The sequence below is a fragment of the Mytilus galloprovincialis genome, unplaced genomic scaffold, assembly GCF_965363235.1.
Source record: "Mytilus galloprovincialis unplaced genomic scaffold, xbMytGall1.hap1.1 HAP1_SCAFFOLD_208, whole genome shotgun sequence".
NCBI classification, from domain to species: domain Eukaryota; kingdom Metazoa; phylum Mollusca; class Bivalvia; order Mytilida; family Mytilidae; genus Mytilus; species Mytilus galloprovincialis.
Window position 1 is genome coordinate 1 of NW_027468132.1, and position 21,350 is coordinate 21,350.

General features: G+C 31.8%; 2 protein-coding genes across 2 annotated transcripts; one reads left to right on the forward strand and one right to left on the reverse strand.

Moving 5' to 3' along the window:
• Nucleotides 1–296: 296 nt before the first annotated feature.
• Nucleotides 297–11,127, forward strand: LOC143060986 (flotillin-2-like; the record flags this gene model as incomplete). The annotated part of the gene is given in 6 exon segments (XM_076233662.1): nucleotides 297–529; nucleotides 1,100–1,219; nucleotides 5,317–5,531; nucleotides 6,045–6,228; nucleotides 7,359–7,502; nucleotides 10,053–11,127. Coding segments are annotated over 6 exon segments (929 nt in total), but the record flags the coding sequence as incomplete, so codon positions are not given.
• A 1,914-nt stretch (nucleotides 11,128–13,041) lies between these two features.
• On the reverse strand, nucleotides 13,042–19,597 carry LOC143060988 (uncharacterized). Its single transcript, XM_076233663.1, has 8 exons — nucleotides 19,272–19,597; nucleotides 18,479–18,619; nucleotides 17,848–17,948; nucleotides 16,843–16,947; nucleotides 15,542–15,737; nucleotides 14,815–14,904; nucleotides 14,214–14,309; nucleotides 13,042–13,649 (listed from the first exon to the last, which is right to left on the reverse strand). Exons 1-8 carry the CDS (start codon nucleotides 19,437–19,439, stop codon nucleotides 13,380–13,382), a joined length of 1,167 nt encoding a protein of 388 aa, XP_076089778.1. The 5' UTR covers nucleotides 19,440–19,597; the 3' UTR covers nucleotides 13,042–13,379.
• Between the last annotated feature and the right edge of the window lie 1,753 nt (nucleotides 19,598–21,350).

Sequence of the window (21,350 nt, forward strand, 5' to 3'; positions counted from 1 at the left end):
AGGACGCCTCCGGTTGCGGGAATTTCTCGCTACATTGAAGACCTGTTGGTGACCCTCTGCTGTTGTTTTTTATTTGGTCGGGTTGTTGTCTCTTTGACACATTCCCCATTTCCATTCTCAATTTTATTATAAGTCATTTATTTCTAAAGCTGGAATATAGTCTGAACAAATGCTTTTAATCAATTTATATGGATGTAAATTATTCATAATACCATGCTATCTTTGAAACTTTTCTACTAACATAAACAAATAATAGATGGTAGGACTATTTTAATCAAAAGTTTAATTATTTACAGGTACCCTTAGTGTAGAGGCAATCTATCAGGACAGGGACCAGTTTGCTCAACTTGTAAGAGAGGTTGCTTCCCCTGATGTGTGTAAGATGGGTATTGAGATAATGAGTTTCACAATCAAAGATGTTTATGACAATGTTGAATACTTGGACTCATTAGGACGAGCACAGACTGCTAACGTTAAGAGAGATGCTGATATTGGTGTTGCTGAGGCCAATAGAGATGCTGGAATCAGGGTTAGTCTAAAATGATATTAGTGGCAAAGGTGGATCCAAGGGGCACTGCAGGGCCTGACCCCCTCTTTGGTGGGAAAAATTTGGTTGATTATATAGGGAATCACTGAAGCTTGACTGGAGTGCCCTCCCTTTTAAGATCAGTCAGCAGGACCCCTCTTATAAAAAGTTCTGGATCTGCCACTGGGTGAGTTAAATAGAATGTTTTGAACAAACAATTCCCTTCTTAATAATAATGAATTGATCATTATATTGCTCAAATAGTTCAGAAAAAGTTATGGTATAATTGAGATTTTCAAACAAACCCTGTTGAAATATATAGGACCTTATACAATTATTCTTTAGAAAACCTGGAACTCGTAAACATTTAGAAAAATAAAAATAACTTACCCCTGCTCATGTCAAAGGGAGATAATCCAGTGCGATGAAATCAAAGGCATTGATTGAATGATGTGATACTTTTAAGGTGGTACATAACACTACAGGGAGATAACTCTGTAAAAATCAGCTGCACGTTTTAATCACATTCTATTGTTAAGGAATTATAAAGCTTCTCAATGATTCATTTTACAGGAAGCAGAATGCGACAAAAATAAAATGGACACCAAATTTTCTGCTGATGCTAAGATTGCTGATGCAGCACGTAATTACAAGATGCAGAAAGCTGATTTTGATCAAGAAGTGAATGCAAGAGTAAGTCATATGTTATCAGAATAAGCACTACACTGTGGATTCATTAAACTTTCGTGGATACTGATTTACCTGGATTGAGGAATACCTGTTTTTTTCGTGTTTTTTTTAATTCATAGTTTTTCCAAAGTCTACATTCAAACCTACAGAAAATTTGCAGTTTGTTGTACATTTAAATTCATGTTTCACCTTTAGCCACGAAATCCACGAAAATTGGTATCCAACGAAAAAATAATGAATCCACAGTAAGTTTTTAAAAAACCTATAGCAACAGCAAAAAATAACAGTGTATACTACTCAGAATGAGGTTAATTTGCAAGGAGCAAGGCAAACTTTAGATGCAGTAGCTCTTAGGCCCTTTTTTTATTTTTTGATATTTTTATGCAGTAAAGCTGCATTATGGGAGCACCCTAGATTTGTGGTCTACCCAATAAATGCTGAAATATGTGCCATTGTTAGTATCTAGCTGGCTACTATGTTATATATAACTAATTGAACACTTTTTTAATACTGTGGATTCATTTATTTTCGTGGGTATCAATTTTCGTGGATAGAGAAAAAAAGACGTTTCGTGGTATACGTAAATTCGTGGATTGCTGATTACAACACCAAAAAATTAGATATGTAATTCGTGGATTTTCTTTTGATATAGGAGATCAAATAACCTCCTTGGTTTGATCAATAATAAAACAAAACAAAAAAGAAGGAATGCATTGAATTTTCAAAATCCTCGCTTGGTCATTCTAGGTTAAAGTGCTCATTGATAACTTCGATCACAATAATGGACAGAGACAACTAATTAATTGTTTGTTTTACAATTTATAAATTCTTGTCTGAATTCTATATGGCATTCAAAACTTTATGATTGGAAGCTCATTTCCCTAATCACGATATAATAAACAGTAAGTATAAGGTGTGAAAATAAATGTTCCTGTCATAAACAATATTACCTACGGGCAATATCTCCGTACTTAATCCTATTGATTTTTAATAACTAATAAATCAAACTATGACACGATAATTAACAACTTGCAGTTTTAATCAATTTTAAAAAGTAAATTATCACTGATATTCGATAAATTTATCATATATTTAATCAAATACTTGTATTTTCTTTCAATAAAAAACATGTGTTATGTTACAATGTTTATCGCTAGTCAACACTATACTAGAACTGCCTAACATAACCGGAAATAAACATCAGACTCCATACACATTTCTCGGGATTATTTTTCGTTGAATTCTTAAATTCGTGGTTCGCTGTGACCCACGAAACCCACGAAAATTGGCATACCACGAATAAAAATGAATCCACAGTACTTTTAATTCCGGATTACAAAAAATATGACTAGAAAAACCTTAAATGATCATCGAACTACCCAAAAGTTTTGAAGTTGCACATAGGAAGTAGTGCTCATAAGGAATTCTTATGTAGTTTATTATTGCCTGTGCTTTTGGCTAATATGTCAAAAAACAATTGTATGAAATATTTAATTGCCACAAATCTCTAGAGACAAGTAGTTTAGATTTCCCAAATGGAATTAGTTGTAGGAATATTGTTTTTCGTCAATACGTAGTCTATTATATAATAAGTTCAACTGTTCATGCTGTTGGTGGCAATTTCAAATTAGAAGACGAAATTTTCGTATTTTTTCAATTTGGAGGCAGGGGTTCAATTTAGCAATGTTCTGAGGTCCTCGACCTTCAACTTTCGACTTGGCTTGTAGCCACGCCTGACAGGCCTTCCATTCTGAGGTTATAGTAAAAAATAACTTTGCAAACCTTTTCGCCAAAGTCTCCAAATAAACGATCTCAAAACTTATTTTAATCATTATTATTCATGATAGCGATGTCCATTTTGTTCAATCGCTAGCTATATACAGAAAATCTGCGACAAAAAAATTTGTTAATTCGAGTCAAATCATATCAGACTGACAAAAACAACATTGAACATATTGAAACACAATGACAATGGCTTCCAAAAAGATAACAATTACAATATCGGATCCGATTCTGGAAGCGGATAAGGGTAATTCCCGGTTTTGGCAATCAACAAAAAAAATACCAGGCAGGTGACAAAATACATCTATGCATGGTAAATGAATATAAACACTAGAATTGAAAACCAAAACAGATATATGTAAAAGAAAGAAAAAGCACAAAATATTTTAAACAGAAACTCAAAATTACTTTTTGACAAATTTTAATGTCAAAATCCAATACATTGTGACACCTGGAAAAAGTATGTTCTTGGTCACAGTATAAATATTCTTTATCAGTGATAAATGTTGATAATGCATGTAAGATGCTTTTAAAGTGTAAACATATTTTTGAAGGGGTATTTTTTTTCTCAATTTTGAAGGGTCAGTTAAAGTAGCTGGAAGATTTCACAAATAGTGCAATTACTAGATTATATAATACCTGAATGTAGGCAAATCATATGATATATAGGTGGCGTCCTTTGGGCCACTACCCCCTCCTGTTTGATTACTTTGAAACGGATGAGATCCCCACCTCTCAATCATATACATTCATGTATGGGACTATATAACTAATCAAATGAAATATAGGGGAGTACATGGGGTCACCCACCCTCTCCTGTTTGGGAACTTATGAAATGGTCGAGATCCCCACCCCTGAACACAATATATATTCAAGTATGGGACAATATAATAAATAAAGTAAAATACAGGGGGAATGCCGGCTGTAGTCACTGTACACCCTCCTGTTTGAGAACTTGGAAACTGTCGAGACCCCCTCCCCTTAATTACATATATTCATGTTTGTGACAATATAAAAAATCAAATGAAATTTAGGGGGAGTCGCTGGGGGTTACCCCACCCCTCCTGTTTTAGAATTTGAAAACGGTCGAGACCACCACCCGTAAACCATTTATATTCATGTATGGGACAATATAAGAATTCAAATGAAATATAGGAGGAGTCTCTGGGGTCACTGTACACCCTCCTGTTTGAGAACTTGGAAATGGTCAAGATCCTCACCCCTAAACTATATATACTTATGTATGGGACAATATAACAAATCAAATGAAATATAGGGGGAGTCCCTGTGGTTACCTGATCCCCTCCTGTTTGAGAACTTGGAAACGGTTAAGATCCCCACCCCTAAACGTTATATATTCATGTATGGTTCAATATAACTAATTAAATGAAATATAGAGGGAGTCCCTGGGGTCACCCTACCCGTCCTGTTTGTGAACTTGGAAACCGATGAGATCCCCACCCCTAAACCATATATATTCATGTATGGGACAATATAACAAATCAAATTATATCATTGAAAAAGCTCTAAATTATCTCCCTTTGTCATTTTTTTGCATTAAAAATGAAATATCTTTTTTAACTGAATCATGACCTATATTTTTTATTATTTTTTCAAATAAGCTGTACTTAAACTATTCTTAAATTTAAATGATTTCTGTAATTAAGTTCTTTTTTTATTTCGATATTACCTTTTTTACTCCTATTAGTTCAACAGAAAAAAAGTGCCTTAACAAAAATGAATACTTCTTTCTAAGGCAGATTGTGAGCCTAAATGAACCGTGACCCCATATTTTTATTTTATTTTTCTATTAATTAAAGGGTAAAGTTTATTCATAGAAAAAAATAGCAAAATCCTATATTTAAAAAAAAATGATTTATTCCTGCAAGCCCCCTTAATTAGTGACAAATACCTTAAGAGTTGTTAATCAGTCTTGGTAATTTTATAACCTAATTAGAAAGTACATTAAAGTTCCAGTCAAGATCAATAAATAAGACTTTATTTAGGTAAACAAATCAAATAACATGCTTCACAATTTTTTAATACTTTATATGCAACAATATCAGTTTCAGCCAAAATAAAAATAAAAACCGCCAAATTTTTTCGTATACTATGTTGCCTCTAATTCGAGAAATTTTACACCCACTAAAATAACCCGCTATACAGTATATTAGAACAAATAGGAATACTAACTATAATACTAGATATGTATTTGAGATGTAAGTCTTAACAAAATGAAACAGAATGTCAAATTATTACAATATTATGGAAAAGTTAAAAAAACCTAAGAATTAATCAATTGTTAAAATTATTAACAGAAAGCTGAAGCTGAATTAGCCTATGAACTGCAAGCAGCTAAAGAAAAACAGAAAATCAGAGCTGAAGAAATAGAAATTGAAGTAGTAGAGAGGAGGAAATTAATTGATGTGGAAGAAAAGGAAATTCTGAGAAGGGAGAAAGAATTGATAGCTACTGTTAAAAGACCTGCTGAAGCACATGCTTATAAGATGCAGTTGATAGCTGAGGGAACAAGGTAAAATAATGTGTTATGGAACAAGGTAAAATAGTGTGTAATGGAACAAGGTGAAATAATGTGAGATGGAACAAGGTAAACTAAGGCTTGAGGAAACAAGGTCAACTAAGGCTTGAGGAAACAAGGTAAACAGAATATTGATCCTATAGATTACATTTGAGGAAAAGAGGATGAGATTGTGGTTAAGACAATTAGAATACTGTATAGTGGGTTATTTTTACAGGTGCACAATTTTGTGATTTTCATTGAATAAGGTTAACGAAATATTTTGGCAATTCCAAACTTTTATCAATACTTTTGCAGGTGCTCTTTGAAATTGGAGGAATTTATTTTGGCGATTTTATTTAAACCAGGAAAAAAAAGCAAAAATTTAGAACCCAGGAAAAAACCCCACTATACAGTATATAGCTTATAATCTACATCTGTTAAACAGATACTCCATGATAGTCAGAAAACTTGTAACGATTTTATGATAAATTGAATACATACTACACAGTCTTGTTTTATACATAGGACACAAACAGTTGAGGAGGCCAGAGCCGACGCTGAGAAGATAAGATTGATAGGTGCATCTGAAGCTGAAGCTATTGAAGCTGTAGGAAAGGCGGAAGCAGAAAAAATGAGATTGAAAGCTTCAGCTTACAAACAGTATGGAGAGGCAGCCATGTTGTCTTTGGTCTTGGAAACACTTCCAAAGGTAAGAGAAAGTTGTCAGTGTACAAACATTATTTTGTTAAAAATTGTACATTAAAAATGTATTCATGTTAATGAACATAAAATTAGTCAAAAAAAGAAATTTTTAACATGATATGAAAATAGTAAAAATATTTTAATTTTTGAATTAAATTTAGCAGCCAGAATTTGTTGATGAATTGATTGTGCCTATGATGAAAACTTAAGAAATAACGCTCAGGATAAAATTCGAATATCACGGCCCAGGCCATGTGTAAATTTTCAAAAATATATGGCTTCCATGAATTATTTCAATTCTAATAGGACAAATACGGTCATTAAAAAACTGAAACGAGGGTGGGTATGCTGTGTGTGTGGCTGTTTCTTTTTACTCCCTGTTAGATAAAGCTCAAATATCTTTATAAATATGTAGCTTGCGTCGCTTATTTCGCGAATAACTGCTAGAAAAAAAGTTTTTAATTCTTTAAATTCTCAAACCCAACATTTGCCATTTTTAATTTACATGTTTTGTTCGTAAGCTTCCGTCAAATTCAAAGTTGACATTTTGTAACTAAGGAGCCGCCATGTTGACTTGCTGAAATGAGTAAATATGCAAATAATGCAATAGAATAGAAAATAAAACAAAACCTACCTCAAAAATCAGTTTTAATACAATATCATACGAATTCTAATGGTTCACGTAAAAGAAAACTTTCAACTTTAGCGGTTTCATTGGTGTGACGTCATGTTTTGAAATGACTTAAATGCGCCAAAAAGATTAATAGACTTTCGCGGAATTTTATTTAATTTTTATTTTGTTGATTTCACCAAGCTCTTTTGCATTACTTCTTTTTATTATGCATACGAATAAGAATAAAAGTTATTTTGTCTTTTTTTAATTGCACTTTTTAAAACAATAAAATCGGCAAAGGGTCTGCAAATAGGTTCCAATACATGTAGATTTACGTGGGAAGTATATTGTAACAGCCATTATTATGTATATCTGTGAGTCTGCGCTAAGTATATTTTATCGAGAATTTTATCACAGTGTTGTTTACATAGCTAAAGAAGCACGTCATATTATAATTGTAAATAAAAGAGTATGACTACTTATGAATACTTAACATTTTTTTTTTCATTGAAAATTATTTTTAGATTGCTGCAGAAGTATCTGCTCCATTATCAAAGACAGATGAGATTGTGTTAGTTGGAGATGATAGAACAACAAGTGAAGTCAGCAAACTGGTTAGTCAGCTCCCACCTGCAGTTCAGGCTCTTACAGGTGTTGATCTTTCTAAGGTGAGTTTTCTTACTTAGCTGATTGGTTAGTCAGCCCCAACATGCAGTTCAGGCTCTTACAGGTGTTGATCTTTCTAAGGTGAGTTTTCTAAGTCAGCCGCTTGTTATTCAGCTCCCACCTGCAGTTCAGGCTCTTACTGGCGTAGATTTTTCTAAGGTTAGTTTCTTATGCAGTCAATGATACTTTAAAAAAGACTAATATTATAGGTTATCACTGGTCATCTCAAAAAGATGGCTTTTCTTGCTTGAGCCGGTACAGCGAAAGTGAGAAAAGCAATCGAGTGGAGATGACCAATTATAATCTGTTTATTGCTGTTTTACCTATATTGATGTTGTTAATTTTATTGACAATGGCACATACACCCTTAGTTTCTAGCAATAATTTTTCATATCACTCTATAGCTACTGTGCTGAGAAAGGAAATTATTTGTCAGTACGGTCAAAGAAAGATTTCATGAAAAGCGAAAAAAATCCATATCAATACTTGATAATCTTTAAGAGAAAGTCAGTGAATTAAGATTTAAAAGTTGTATGAAAATAAGAAGATGTGGTATGTTGCCAATGAGACAACTCTCCACCTGTGCAAATGGTGTAAAATTAAACAATTACAGGTCACCATACAGCCTTTAAAAATGGTAAATACCCATTGTACAAGACTTAGATACATAAACATTTTACAACTTTACTCAGGTAAACTTACAAATACATGATAATTATAGCTTGAGCAATACAAAGCACATTCACAATTTTTTGTTTAAAATAAACCCATATCAAAATAGATTAGAGAAATCAGTCTTAACATTTTTGGGAATAATGACAGATTGTCATGTTTCTGATTGGAGTTGAGTTTTTATTTATAGAGTGTGTTTTCCTTACAAAAATGCATACAATTGCCACTTAGCCATGGCGTTGTCAGTTTATTTTTGATTTATGAGTTTGACCCTCTGGTATCTTTTATCCCTCTTTTATTCCCATCTTCAATACACACTGTATTACATTTGTACACGAATTGCACATTTAACAAAAATGTTTAAGCTTAAGTGATTTGTATCTTGTTGTTTTATACACACAAAAAATATGACACCTTTAATAATGTTTCAATAAGAAAAGTTACAAAATTCTTCTTTACAAGGATTAAACACATTAGGAACAAACTGTGTAAAAATAAATAATAATGAACAGGGGTTAAAATTTTTTGTTATAGCTCACTAGCCCAGGGCTAATTGGTATCAGGATTTTACTAGCCCTGATGGAAGAACTAGTAGCCCAACAAAACTGACCTGCTAACCCGAGTATGCCTTACAAATTCAGAGTTTGCTACAATTAAATGAATTCTATAAACTTAACAATTTTTATCCATTGTACAGTAGATTTTTGCAAATTGGATGCCCAAAACTTTTGTCAGCAAAAAACTATCCCATTATCAGATATATTCAATTAATCGACAATTGAATATTTATTTACTATTCTGTAATAATGAGTTGAACAAATCCCGAGATGGTACAAGTCTTGACCACTGCTATACATGGTTATATAAAAAGATTGGAGTGATTTTTATCAGATACATCATCACGTTTGTGTAAAAGAATTATAAGCTGGTTATATGTAATGCTCATATTTGTTTTCAGTTTAAAAATTCTATTTATTAAAATAAATCAGATGACATCAAATATTTATCTGGATACATGTAAATATCACCATTCATAGTTTGTGTCTTTTGTAATTGTTTTATAAACGAAGTACAATAATATCCATATTTACATTTATCATAGGTAAGCTAATTGTGGGCTATAAATAGATTACAAACTGAGCACAGTCTCTAAACTGAAATTGTATTTGTTATAAATTTTATTTCTTTAAAAATCGAATTCATTAAATCAGTGAAGATAATCATGATTGATAAAATATTATTGCATCAAGTTTAAGTTTTCTGAAGACTGTTAATGTTTAGGTCATGGTTCTGGAGGCTTCTTCACAGTTTGTAAACAAAAACAAAATAGCGTCCATAACATGTGCACATGTTACAAATTTATATCTGACAAAAGTCAGGTTTCTGCTGTCAAAAGGGATTCACATTTATATTGCAATAAATTATTCAAAAGGAGGTACAATCCGGTTACATTATATTTCTCTGGTTGCATAAGCAATGTACAACCCACTGTACTGACAAATCGATATTGAAAGTACGGGATCCACCCCGAGTTATTTGTTCTATTCCAAAACTTGTACAAAATCAGTTCAAATTCTGGGAATCCGGGATGACGTAGTCGAATCTGATTGGCTAAGATAGAATAGTGATGAGGGGATATTCCACTTTCTATTTTGGAAACGCCAAGAATTTTTTGTTACTAGTCCGTCGGGCATATTGGGTTACAAGTTTTGGTTGCCCGAGGCCTAAATGCTGTAGTCCCGGGCGTCGGGCTAGTGGATTTTTTAACCCCTGATGAAAGATAAGTTATAATGAGATTTGCACAAACACTGGACCTACTCATGTACTTTTTGCATATCTAAAAATTAAAACTTAACCAAAATATAATTATTCAATTTCAGATGTTATCAAAGATACCAGGAGCTACTTCTTAGACTGGTTTCCAGTCCAGTTATACACCTCTTTATAGTGACTTCATTTAATGAACCATAAGACATAAGACTTTTATATGTAACTTATTTCACTTTTATTAAGAAATGACTATCTTAATTGTTTTAACTATTATCAATTTTAATGGTAAGAATAGCTTGATCTTAAATAATATACAACTTGTGTTTTTGCATATGTATGGAGTTTTACTGTAAGCTTTAGTTCATTTTAAATACTTTGACCTGTAAATCATGCCTGTGTGCGACTTATTTTTAGAAAATATGATTTTTTTTATTTTAACATACTTGAATTGTATCAAATATGAACAGTTTCTGATTACTGGATCAGAATTTTCCTGATGCAATTATTAACAAACGTGCTTTCATAATGCATGTTTTTACAAATGTTTAGCCTCACCTGATGCAAATATTTACAATTCTTCTCCATAGGTTTCTTTGTTTAGTTTATCACTTATGAAAAATAAATTACTTCATGGATAGGGGAATAATTGATCAAAAATCTAAAGAACTTTTTATTTGACTCTTAATCTACCTCTAGCAAAATATATTATATCTAATAATTTCTGAATAATATAACTAAGTATATACTGGTCTATATGCCTGATTTTAAACCATTGTTGTGCATGCAATTTATATGTATATATCTATTTATAACCTTTTGTGTAAACATACCTGTTTTATTTGTATATAACCTGTTCACAATGTACATGTACATGAATTATGTTGTTAAATTGAGATGAAGGTCAAAACTTACTTACTGTGACTAACACTATAACCATGAGTCGTCTAAATTAGTCTTTTTTATTTAGATTTTAGTGTCAGATTTATGCAGATAGAGCCTGACCAATTATCTCAATTTAACATTTTTAGTGATATTTTTAACTTTGTACTATGTTCCAATGTATCTAGCATTATTTTAAATTATTGACAATCATTTTATTCATAGCACCTGTCAGTAGATACTAAGTAGTCATCACATTTTGTGTTTCTGTGTCTTTTCAGTCAAAATACATACAAATGTATTGTTTCGTTTTGTAGTGTTCTTCATGTTCTTATTAGATTGCCTTCTAGTCATAATTTCATTCATCTTCGCTAGCCAATCTTGAAGAGAGCGGTAGTGGATCGTAACCCTTGGCTAGCGAAGATGAATTTCATGGACAGAAATAATTGTTATTTTTTTTTACACTAAAATGTACTAAATCAAAGACTGCATTTATCAATCTGAAGTTGACAAAGTAAAACTAATGATTATGTTTTTGAGTATGCAATTCTTACTGCTTTTAAATTACATTGTTTTTTAATATGCATATCTCATTCGAAAACAGATAATTGCATGGCAAAGTTAATAATTTCTTATTTTATTCTATGTATTGAACTGCAGTATTGAATATATCATTTATTAATGTTAACTTTTGATAAGCAATTATGTATGTTTTGTCTTTATTTTACAAGTCATTTCTTTTTTGGCCCACCAGGTTTTTATGAAAGGAATTTTCTAAATTTCCCATGATAAATCAATAGAGACATCATGCTGTAATGTTTTATTACTACACTTGTTAAATAAATTCCACAGTCCTTTTAAAACCTCTATAGAAATTATGTATTTACATAGTTTTAATCCTGAACTACAAATTACTTTTTAAAGAGAATAAAAAAGTCATGATGAAATAATTGCGATCTTGAGATCCAGAAATGCCTTGAATGCTTTGTAGTTTTAGATTATTAATATCATGGATGACATTCAGCACTTTTTTGTACATTAGAGCACAAACTAAATATAGTATCATCTTAACTGTTTTAATCCTTAAATATGTTACTACTTATATATATGCTTCTTCATAAAAAAAAAGTATATTTAGATATAACATGTTTAAGAATTGTGAAAATCAGGCTGATAATCATTGGATGTTTTTTAAATATGCATATTTCATTCAAAAACATAATTTCCATAGAGGTTTATTAAAGGTTAGTGTAGTTGAAAAACTCTAGCGGTTTTAAATGTTCTAATGGTACATGTACGGATCTATCATAACAATACGATTGTGAACAGACTGAATGTTAAAATGTTGTATGTTTTAATTTTTTTATCTGATTATTATCTTCTACTAGTATCGTATATGATTTCCTCAGGGAAGATTAGTAGTTGTAACTTACTGTGTTTACCCTCTTTTGATAAAGTGTGTATAATCATTATTATAAATAAACATTACTATCACTTGAATTGTCTTTGGGGTAGCTACTTTATTCCATCACACTTCTTAGTAAATAATATATAGAAGTAAACATTTTTTTAAAGCAATACATGATCCATTTTGAAGTATTAACTGCTGAACTGAATCCATCCATTATATTATACTTCAATGTAATTTTCGATTTGTTAAACAATAAGTACTTAAAGTTCAGAGTTTTAAACATTGCCCAAAAAAAATATACATTCATAAAAATAGATATAATAAAACAAGGGATTTGTTATATTTTAACAAAGGGATTTACTGCAGGGTACCAGTAAATATTGAGCTTTGACTGATAATTACATTTATGTAAAGCCCCAGATCGCACCACGCTCACCGCGATCTAAAATAAATTCAGATCGTACCGAGGTTGCGGTATGATCGTAGTGTGATCGTGGCCTAGTGGGACTGCGGTATAAGTAGATATCCATAAATATTTAATTGAAATTCTCAAACATGTGGAATCCAAAAACATGAAAAAATAAATGTATATCATAATTAATAATACAAACAAAACTGTAATCTGACCCATAAATGTAAAATTATCACTTGAAAATCCATGTACAATTATTAATTCTATACAATTTAGCTGTTTGTGGCAGCTCAGTCGTACTTGTATAGTTGCTAAATGAAAAATATATCGTAATGTCGATGTAGCTGTATCGCTGACACTTTTTGTCAGCAAAAAAGGACTGAAAGTTATCCCAAAGTAATGTTAATGAGTGTATTTTATTATATCACAGTAAATTTAATAAAATTATGATAATAATGAAATGGATTGTGTTCATGATATTGCACTGTTTAATGGATTTGCATAGGTATTATTCACGGTTGCAAGATTATTTAATCAGCTTTGCTTTCTTCACATTTGGTTCAACTCAAGCCATTGCTCTGTTTTATAGAACACTGTAAAATTTTCAGAAATTTTAACCAACTGAAAATGTAAAAAAAAAATATCCCCTTGACAGTTGCACACGCACACAAACACACACACGCATTCATTCACACTCACATACTCATATACATCCAAATGATCACAATTGCATATTTATTGACTTTCAACAATTCCTTTACACAAGATGGGTCCATTCCTGTTTAAATAAACAGCAGGCCATACAACGTAGTTGACGTAGTCACCATGTTTTCTGAATGTTGAAAATGAATGTTGATCAATAACATATCCATATCTGAGGTCAAAGTCCAAGAAAATAGAAGGATTCTGCACGTTCATAATCCAGCAAACCTCAGCACATTTCTTTATATAGTCTGTCGCAGCAGTCCCAAAATTTTGACCTCTTGTAATTCGTTTAGTACACAGCTAAAATAGAAATTAAGGATCTTTTAAAGAATAGGTATGTATTTGAATACCATAAGATCTATTACATGATTTCCTCTTGTTTTTTTGTGTGTTAATTTTTCAAATTATAACCTCCAAAGTTCAAGCTCAGTAAAAAAAATTCTTTAAGTCAACTATTTAAACATGCTTTTTTTATTGCAACCAGAAACAATACAAATAACAAAATAGTTATCGTTTCAGTTTATTTTGTGGTTTGAAAATGAATATTCATCTGTGTAAGCAAATGTTATCTTGATTGCCACTCTCCTCCCGCCCTCCCTACCCAAACAAAAATTCGTGTAAGTATTATGTACTGTTATCATTAGCGACAAGCTTAATAGCACCACACAGAGTTTCACTCCCAAAAATGGTCTCTTACAACGTTGTTAGCTTTCTTTTGTGCTTCTGTGTGTATTTAAATAGAACTTCAACTTCCATCCCATCGCTCAGGATATTTTATTGTTACTCCAAGTTGCACTTTCTGGAGTAAACTCACATGCTCTATTAAAGGTAACATCAAGCACACGCTTTCTGGAGTATACTCACCTGCTCAATTAATGGTAACGCCTCCTTAGCTGTTTTCTTCTGATATGTCCGAATGTACTTTTTACATTTATCTGATAATGATACCACAGCTTGCGACTGGAATAAAGACATGACAAACAATTTATTCAATGTTAAATAACTTGTTTTGAGTTAAATAATACTTTGTATCTAGTTTGATGTATTTCACTTAATCTTTTTATCTTGGTCTATAAGTTTTTATTTCTAAGTTAACTGTATCCCGGAGTTTTAATTTTATTAATCATAATAGCTTATGACTCTTTAAATACTGAGAACTTACTTTGACACAGTTTTTAAAAACAAAGCGTAGATCGCACCTTTTTAAGGATACATCAACTTTAGTGTATTCAAGTAGTAAAATAGCCAGTTAGACAGCTCTCAACCAGAGACAAAGGAAATATAACAGCTATAGGTCATTACACAATGACAATTGGGTTCTTTTGATTAGGGAGCTGAGTTATTGAAATAATATTGTATTGGCAGAGACATATAATACATATATTGTATTATATGTCTCTGGTATTGGTAATGGGGAAGATATGCAAATGTTTTTTTAACTCATTATTCGGTTTTGAATACTTACTTGCATAAATTTGAAGAAACATTTGAGTGTATCATCTTTTATGTTTTTCCTTTGTTCTTTTGTTAATGCCACGCATGTAAAATAGCATTCCTGTTAAATAAAAAACACATTTTTTTAATATGAATTAAAGGGATTTCCATGGTACTTGCATGTGGAGTACGAAAACAATAAAACAGACAAAAAAGTCCATTTACTATGATCTAAGAGAGGATTAGCGCTATAAAACCAGGTTCAATCCCCCATTTTCAACATTTGAAAATGCTTGTACCAAGTCAGGAATATGACAGTTGTTGTCCATTCGTTTGAAGTGTTTTATCATTTGATTTTGTCATTTTATTAGGGACTTTCAATTTTGAATTTTCATCGGAGTTATTTTTGTGATTTTACTTTTTACTATTATCTAAAACCGTCTACTGTATTTTCGATCATAAAAAGAGAGGCGAAAGATAGTTCAGAGACATTAAAACTTTTAGTGCTATTTTAGGGGAAAACAAATTGAAATCACGAAAAATCTGTTAACTTAATTGATCTAATATGAATGCTAAAACAGTTTAATCAGATGTGATTTCATACCATGTGACATATGCATTGTCGTCTTTTTTTCTTCATAAGGCCAATTTGTGCTATGAAGTTATCAAAGGGACAGAAGTAATATAATACATATATAAGTATTCCAAAGCTAGCTTTAAGTAGTGTGTCAAAAAAATCTTTTTTATAATCATAATACCTTGAGCCATCTTCGTAATAATTCAATAGCATGGTCATCTGTATATCGTTTAGTGAGTTCAGTAAAACAATCATTCCACTCGTTATTGAACACAGACTTAAACACTTCAGTTAAAACTGCTGGTGTGTTTGTTTGTTCTGAAACAGTTCGGTCTGTGGATAGACCACCACTTCTGTCCGTCACTAGTCCTTCCGCGCTGTATAAATGAAATAATATACTTTTGAAAAAACAATGATATGGCAATGTCACCAAATGATCACTGAAAAAATATGTGCGTTCGATTTAACCTCATTAAGGTGTAAAACCACCATTGATTATCCCCAATTAGTGTTTGTTAAATTTGCACTTTTCAAAAAAATGTGCAGAAGTTATCTTTGTTTCAAATACAGAAATACTTGGCATGAGTTAAGTTTTATCCTGTCCAATACAATAGAAAAAAATTCACAGAACATTTCATTGGATAAAATAAAATAACGTTCACTGGAAGTTAACCAATCAAATTTCTCCCCTTATCTAACCTGTGTACAAGGTTTAGGAACCATGTAAACTCATGTTTACAAAATATTCTATAGAAACCCTCAATCTATAATAATAGTGATTTGAAATACATAAGACATATGTTTATTAAACAGAAATGTTTTACTGCAATAAAATGTAGGATGAATTTCCTACAACTGTCACGTCAAGGGAATATTTTTTTCGACCTCTTTTCGTATACAACCGGATGTGACGTACCCTGATTTAGTGGTATTACACATAAAAGATATATTGATTGATTGATTGATTGTTTTGTTTAACTTCACTTTCAGAACTATGAGCTATATCGTGGGGGGCATTTTTTATAAGCAAATAACACAGGAGTGCCTGAAGAAAATAACAGAATTTCTGCAGGAAACTAACATTACTTGTCAATGAAGATTGGAGTCGTACGGACCGGACATACCAAGTGCTGGGGTCACCCCACAGCCTCGGTGTTGACACGCTTAAGGTAGATAAACTACTACTACCACTAGGATATCGAGACCAACGAGACCACAATCTATCGAATTGTTGGACAGGAATTTATCGAAAGGAAATAAACTTTGAAATCTCTATATATATATATATAGCTAGAATATTAAGTATAATATATACCAATTAATTCTTTTATCCATTTAGTTTGTATAATATAAACTTCATAATATGAGAATAATAAATGTTACATTTAGCACCAACATACATTTGTAGTCCACTTTTGACTGTTTTAAATGAGATCCTAAAAGAAATACGTTCTTAGTAATCATAAAACATAAATGTAGTACCTGCTTCCAGGAATGTCAATTTCGTCCATATGTTCAGCTATTTGTTTGTCAAGCTCCAGGAGCTGATCAACATCTTTATCCATACTACTGTCTCGTTCATTTACTCTGAAAAATGTTTGGCAAAACTTTTAGGAAATTATGGTTCTCAATGCTCTTCAACTTCATACCTTTTTTGACATTTTAACTTTTTTTAATTCGAGCGTCACTGATTAGTCTTTTGTATACGAAACACGCGTCTTTTGGATATACAACATTTTATTCCTGGTATCTATGATGAGTTTATATCGTATAAATAACACACATATATATATATAGGTAAAAATGTTGCTCAGAAAATATACAACACTATACCAGTTAATTTTCACTCTATGAGTTTCACTGTCACTCCTTCCGGTATATTTCGCGCCTCTTTTAAAGGAAAGGGAACGATTTGGTGGAAATATAAAGCATACAATTTAATATCATCTTAAACAACTGTCGAACACATGTTTTTCAATAAAAAAGAAATTAATTTATGTAGATCTTTTATGGTAAATAATTTCTGAAACCTTAGTCAAACCCGTGGTTTTCTATATGACAAATAAAAAGAAGATACATTATGATCACTGGCTTTCGCCGATGAATAAATTGAAGAAAGGTGGACGGTATTGGGGCTACGACAAGTGGGTCAAACACGACACGTATCCTTGGTCATGTAGATGTGTAAGACGGTAATGGTCAACTAAACTATGTTTGCATCTGTTAAAATTCAAAGGATGATCTCACCATTACCAAGAATAATACTTAGGTCAAAATCGTCATTGGAGGTAGGACTATTTGTCTGTGAAATCATAATAGGAAAAGTAATGCATTTGTTATCATTACGACAAACCATTTCGGAAAATAGACCGATCTATCACGATAAATTAATGTCGATAAAAGTTATTCAAATCTTCTCTTTGTATTTCATCAATGCAAAAAAGAAGTGAATAAAAAATACTGTGACGTAATAATACCAATACCTACATATATTTTGGAGGAACATTTGACTTTTCAAACTTCCTTTTCGTTTCTCTCATTTCGTCCTCTACCAGCTTCCGTTTTATTTTCTCCTTTTCTAGAGCTTCCTACAATGCATAAGAAAAATTAATGAATCTATCAAGCTGCCATTATCGACATTCCATTTGGGGTAACGAAATTTCTGGCTTAAAAATTTACCAGTAATACATAAATTACGTTCGTTAAAATCAAAAACGTCACAACAGACACAAAAGAGCGAACGAGTTGTGAAATATAAACACCGTTAGTTGGTGTCAAAGGATCATCACCATCCAAAAATTGGAAAATTAAATGATTGTGCTAATAAAAAGATTATATTCATTTGCAACATATTTTTACGTTTCTGTACTGCAATCGTGTAGATACTCATATTGTCGTGTATTTTCGGAGATCAAAAGGATAACATACTCGAGAAATGGTTGTGTTGATGTTTTGATGTTTTGGGCCATCGAGCATGCTCGACTCTCCTCCGACGCCTTCATATAACTCTTCAATTTGAAGCCATTTCAAAATATGGAACACAATATTTAAGCAAGCATATGTTAGTAAACTTATTTTCTATTTACGTAACAATTATATTTTTGTAAAGTTTACATACCAGTAGGTTGATAGATTTTAACATTTCCATCTCTAAGGTTTTCCTCAGCTCGAATTCAATAGCCCTCGTCTCGGGAGAGGTACTCCTTTTGATTATCGTTGTCGTCTGCCTCTCCTTCAGTTTCTTATACCCAGCACTTTCCTGAAAACAGACCTTATAAACATTAGATTCTCTTATTCAGTAGTTTCTTTAAAGAAAATTTTATTGTTTTTGTGTTTACATGTGGTTTATATAAATATTTGTATCACTCAAGTAACGACTATACACTGCTAAATAACTTCAATATTTAAAACTTTTATGTGTAAAGAGGAAACATAAATGTATCATCCTCTAATGATACGATTAGACAAGGACGCATGAGTCGTCTGTGGACTGCCGAAGCTAATGATAGCAACTCTCTTTATTTTATTTGTGACATAAACACGTGAACGAAAATAATTTGTATCAATTCAAGATTGCAAACACGCAACTGGTTTTTTTTTTTTTTTTGGGGGGGGGGGGGAATTTTGCACTGTAGTTTAGCATCAGTTTAACTTGAAAGTTAGAAACAGTTGGTATATACTTCTTCTTCGGGTGCCGTATACGGTGCAGGGAATGCTTACCCTTCCGGAGCACCTGATTTCACTCCCGGTTTTTAGTGGAGTTCGTGTTGTTTCTTATTTATTATTTATAACTGTTGATGTAAATGTCCTTTGGTTTTTTGAGTCTTTGTTTACTCCTTGGTTTTGATTATTGTTATTGTCTTCATACATATCAATATACTATCAATGTCAAATAATGTATTATTACTTACAAGTTTTCTATACATCAGTGTCAGTACCTGTTCGTACGACTCATAGAGAGTAGAGTCTGGGAGTCTGGACCATAAACGTATAGCATAGTCTACTTGTTTAATCCATGACTTCATTTCTTCATTGAGTCTATCCAGTTTACACTTCAGTTCATATTTGAATCTACTCATATTTATCTAATTTCTCAAAATCCAAAGTAGATATATCTCGAATAACTATAGTTTTATTTGTCAACAATGAATAAGTAAAAACTGCGTTCAAGTACGAATCATTGTTGCGTGAAACAATTTGAAGGTAAACGTCAAAAAACATAATAAGTTTCAAAACAACTTAAGCATGCAAACTGTCTTTTAACATTAATAGAAATATGTGTAAAATAACCAAACATAACGGAAAAATCAATATGATATCTTCCCCCAAAGTATTGTTAAATATACAATGATGACCTTTATCGACCAATGATGCATGGTGACTCTTTGATGATAACATGTAAAGATCAAGTGTTCAAGTATCAAATACGAAAATATTTAAATCCTGTCAATATAGATCTATACCAATTGATCAATTGATCCGTTAAACCGTTGAGACAGGTAACAATACATTGGTTTCACTTTTGTAAACATATGAACATATGATTTATTCATATATGAGTACTTAGTAATTGATTTTATCCATATTTGTCAGTCATTATTATTAGTAGAGGATTATATATTGTTTTAAGGATCTTATTCTTTTTCATATCGCTCATTATAGTATTGAACATTCAGAAAGCAATAATTTAACGCTATTAAAATTATGTTTTTCAATATTTTTACAGTATAAGGTATGGGGAAAATCTGTATTTAGAACTTTTTTTTGTCATCTGCTTGACCAAAATATTTGTTTTCATAAAATTGGTGGATCAGAATATTTTTTCAGAAAACACCTTCACCCCTCACCCTGAAGTTAAATGGTCGATCCCTTAATATATTAAATATAAGAATTAACACATATACAAACCTATAATCAAAAATGAATGGGAAAAATATTATGCGTCCTTTTAAACCTAATAACCACTTAAGCATCTTAAATAATAAACATATCTGCTGTACCACGCCTGATTGTATACATTGTATGAAGTTTACAAAACATGGTTTGAATTATATAGTTACACTACATTCCCAATGATATGCAATTACTTATTGTGGCAAGGAATGCTTGGCTAATAAAACTTTTCTATCAACGTAAGTTATCTTCTGGAGGTATGTTTGTGCTATGTGATGGTCCAATTTTAAGTTGTATTCGTTAATCTACAAAAACCACAAAAAGAGATAAATTTAGAGGGTTACTGCTTTCACATACAATTGAACTATTGATCCAAGGTTACAAATTACCTAAAATTAAATTGATAATTTATCTGAAGCAGCCTCGTTTCCCTTAAGCCGGTACAAAAACTAGATAATGTGTTCATCGTTTTATAAAATTCTTTATCAATGGTTTCAAATAAAATTTTCAACAAAGGAATACAAACGCAAGTTTTATTAATTTTTTGCACCTGAAGCGCTTTTTTGACTTCACCTTCTTCAGGAACTCTCAATCTTAAACAGGCTATGGGGGCCTAGGTAGTCGAGTGGTCTAAGTAGTCGGACTAGTGTGTCACTAGCCAGTCAACACTCAAGCTGTGATTGCTGACCTCAGGAATATTATCCCAGAAGAATAAATCTTCGTTTCCATAATGGTCTAGTTCCTGTTGACAACTATGGAAATATCTTACACTCTTGGAAAACGAATGACACAGCCCTGAATATCATCAGGAACAAGCTTAATATAAATATTGACCTGAATGATATCAGAAGGACACATGTTATAGGCAAGGAAAAAAAGGCGGGTCCTAGTAATAGTCAGGTTCATATCATATACAATGAAACATTTGGTCTACCCAAAAAAAATGGACACAAATGGTATTTTCATAACTAAAAACCTGCCACAATATAGATCTGAACTAGTTAACACCCTTGCTGTTATGCAATCCAAAAATCAAATCAGTGCTTACTGGACTGCAGACGGTCCAATATTCTTCAAAATTTCTGACAACAACAGAA

Coding starts and splice junctions, on each gene's coding strand:
- LOC143060988 (XM_076233663.1), bottom strand. CDS start 19,439: ATGAGTAGATTCAAATATGAACTGAAGTGTAAACTGGATAGACTCAAT. Junction 18,620..19,271: donor CACTGATGTATAGAAAACTT/GTAAGTAATAAT, acceptor GTCTGTTTTCAG/GAAAGTGCTGGGTATAAGAA. Junction 13,650..14,213: donor CGTTACCATTAATTGAGCAG/GTGAGTATACTC, acceptor TTTCTATTTTAG/CTGTGTACTAAACGAATTAC.